Source organism: Salvelinus sp. IW2-2015, unplaced genomic scaffold (assembly GCF_002910315.2).
Source record: "Salvelinus sp. IW2-2015 unplaced genomic scaffold, ASM291031v2 Un_scaffold6044, whole genome shotgun sequence".
Classification (NCBI taxonomy): domain Eukaryota; kingdom Metazoa; phylum Chordata; class Actinopteri; order Salmoniformes; family Salmonidae; genus Salvelinus; species Salvelinus sp. IW2-2015.
Genome location: NW_019947308.1, coordinates 1 through 3333, shown reverse-complemented (window position 1 = coordinate 3333; position 3333 = coordinate 1). Strand labels below are relative to the sequence as shown.

Here is a 3333-nt window from a genome sequence, read left to right as displayed (position 1 = left end):
ATGTAGTGTAATGTATCTATGTAGTGTAATTTGACCAGAGCCCTATGGATCCTGGTTGAAAGTGATGCACTATAAAGGGAATAGGCTGGTATTTGGAACGGCCATTATTGTCCCAGACAGTAGTCTCACTTTATGAAGGAAATGCTCTTTGCCGATCGCTCCCACTTTCCCGGTGTAGTTGATGAAGCCGACGTTTCCCTCGGTGGCTCCGTAACATTCACAGACACAGACGTCACCAAAACGCTGCAGGAACTCTGACCAGGTGTCTGCTCTAAGCCCATTACCCAGGGCCAGACGTACCTTGTGATGCCTGTCATTATCTTTCTGAGGAGAGAAGAGGAGAGAAGAGAAGAGGAGAGGTGAAGAGACAAGGGGAGGGGAGAGGGGAGGAGAGAAGAGGTGGGGAGTGGTGAGGAGAGAAGAGGTGGGAAGAGGTGATGAGAGAAGAGGTGGGGAGAGGTGAGGAGAGAAGAGGTGAGGAGCGGAAAGGAGAGAAGAGAGGAGAGATGAGGAGAGAGAAGGAGTGGAGAGGAGAGAGGATAGGATGTACAGGTATTTGGTTTATATTGATTAATGATTCAATGCTATCAGCCCATTTGTTTTTGGTCTTTAATGGTCTGAATGATGAAAGTAACAGGAGGCATGTGTTCCAGTACCTTGGGTGAGTTACAGAGGTACCTCATGATCTCTCCTATGTACTGGATCACTGTCACCTTGTGATTCCTGCAGTCATCCCAGAAGTTAGAGGCAGAGAATTTACGCCTCAGGACAACGGTGTTGCCTGAGAGGAGAAGATAAAGCACCAACATCAACAGAGCTCACAACCTCATGGACAAACAAACTAACTCACTAACTGACTGACTAAATGATTACCTAACTAACTAACTAACTACTTAAAACTAACTAACTAACTCACTTGACTAAATTATTACCTTACTAACTAACTCACAACTGACTGACTAAAATGATTACCTAACTAACTAAACTGACTGGTGAAATGATTACCTAACAAACTAACTCACTGGACTGACTAAATGATTACCTAACTAACTAACTAAACTAAATGATTACGGTAACTAACAAAACTCACTCACTGATTAAATGATTACCTAACAAACTTACTAACTGACTGATGAATTGATACCTAACTAACAACTAACTAAACTAAACTAACTAACTAACTAACTAACTAACTAAAATCACAGTCCCCTTTGAATGGTTCTGGTTAGGGCCAGGAGTTGTTCCTGACCATGTGACTGGACCAGGAAGGAATAAATATGGGCCCTAGTTAAAGGCTACAGCACCATTAAGGCCTAGGAGTTTTTCCTGGTTGATTTGAGAGTCTAAGGTCATTATTGACATAAACAGCTGTGAACTCTGGGGCCATGTTTGAAGTCCTAGAAGTCACCTCAGAGCCAAGTCACCTCTACTCCAATGCCCAGAGTAAAGAGACACTCCATTAAACAACCCTTAGTAAACCCTGGTCAACATCATAACAACGTTATTACACATGACCGCCCTCAAATAACATGGAACGTGTATTCAGAGACATTTGCATTTTTTATCTTCATCATCAGTGCCAAGTCAGGCGGCTAGAGTGATTTTATTTAGAGAATTTCAGTTATTATGTTTTTCTCTCTCCATTTGAATTCCATTTGAATGTAGTTATTGTAATTGCTTAGATGGATGGCATATCTCTCAAACTGCTGACACAGTTCTGTAACCGAGATCTAAAGAAGTGCTGAAACCAGTTCTCTGAATCAGTTCTGAACCAGATCTAGAGAATTCTGAACCAGTTCTGAACCAGATCTAGAGAAGTTCTGGACCAGTTCTGAACCAGATCTAGAGAAGTTCTGAACCAGTTCTGAACCTGATCTAAAGAAGTTCTGAACCAGTTCTGAACCAGATCTAGAAAAGTTCTGAACCAGTTCTGAACCAGATCTAAAGAAGTTCTGAACCAGTTCTTAAGAAGTTCTGAACCAGTTCTAAACCAGTTCTGAACCAGTTCAGCTCTTCACACCTCTTCATATCTTTCTCCTATATMCTGCACTGCTATGAGGTGCATGTTATCCATGCAGGAATTGAACCCACGACCTGGCCGCTGCCAGAACAACACTCTCACCAACTGTGCCGTACAGTACAGTAGAGTACCTCTCTCTATGGCTCCAGTCAAACCCATCATGAAGCCGGCGGTGTGGTAGAGAGGCAGGTAGATGTAGATGACATCATCAGAGGCCACACCTGAGATGGCCTGCATAGAGGAGGCCATGTACAGCCTCTCATGTGTGATCACCGCAGCCTTCGGCAGACCTGAGGACGAGACACCAGGAAGGGCAGGAAACAGAGAATCAAGGCTGATGAAAATCTCAAATGGTACCTTATATCTTTGACCAATCAGAGTTGTGCTATCTAAGAATATTTACCTGTCTAGCATAAACATCAGTAGTATTCTGTTTAATTCCCACTACAGGGCTGACCAGAGTCATACTGTACTGGTCTGGACATTTTATTTTTCACATTGTTCTTTCTAGCACACTTCCTGCAACTATGCTGGATGCATAACCAGGCCAGTTATGCATAACCAGGCCAGCTTACCTGTAGTTCCTGACGTATAGATGTAGAGGGCAGGGCTCTTTAAGGTGACCTTTGACCTGAGCTGTGGGTCCAGAGGTTGATCTGAGGCCTGTTGTATCCTGCTGCTGCTCAGAGTATTCACGCCCTCCGTCACACACTTCTCCTCCTCCTCACCCAGCACAAACACACTTATACTCCTCTCCCTCAGGGTGGGGAGCACCTCCTCTACCGCTCCACGCAACTCTGGGGGAGGAGAGAGGGAGGGACACAGACAGAGCAAGCATGAGACAGAATCCTATTAATTCTGGCCTGTACACTACTAGCACTGCCTCCCACTAGCTGCATGGAGGGAAAGGAGGATACCCTCTGAATCAGAGAGGTGTGGGGGCTGACATAATCAACATCCACGTTTTCAGTGCCTGGGGAACATCTGGGTTAACTGCCTTGTTCAGGAGCAGAAYGACAGATTTTTACCTTGTAAGCTCGGGAATTTGTAAGCTCGGGAAGTTGGGCCAGTAACCTTTCGGTTACTGGCCCAACGCTCTAACCACTAGGCTACCTTTCGGTTACTGGCCCAACGCTCTAACCACTAGACTACCTGCTGGTTACTGGCCCAACGCTCTAACCACTAGACTACCTGCTGGTTACTTGCCCAAGCTCTAACCACTAGACTACCTGCCGATCTAGACACCATGCCATGGGTCTCTACACTAGTTATTATATATATATTAATTATTATTCAAAATAGATGAATTAACA

The 3333-nt window shown here is 44.6% G+C and overlaps 1 protein-coding gene across 1 annotated transcript; it reads right to left on the bottom strand.

Moving 5' to 3' along the window:
* Positions 1-54: 54 nt before the first annotated feature.
* Positions 55-2869, bottom strand: LOC112078662 (long-chain fatty acid transport protein 2; the record flags this gene model as incomplete). The annotated part of the gene is made up of 4 exons (XM_024144821.2): positions 55-324; positions 657-781; positions 2152-2310; positions 2596-2869. Coding segments are annotated over 4 exons (813 nt in total), but the record flags the coding sequence as incomplete, so codon positions are not given.
* Positions 2870-3333: the final 464 nt, after the last annotated feature.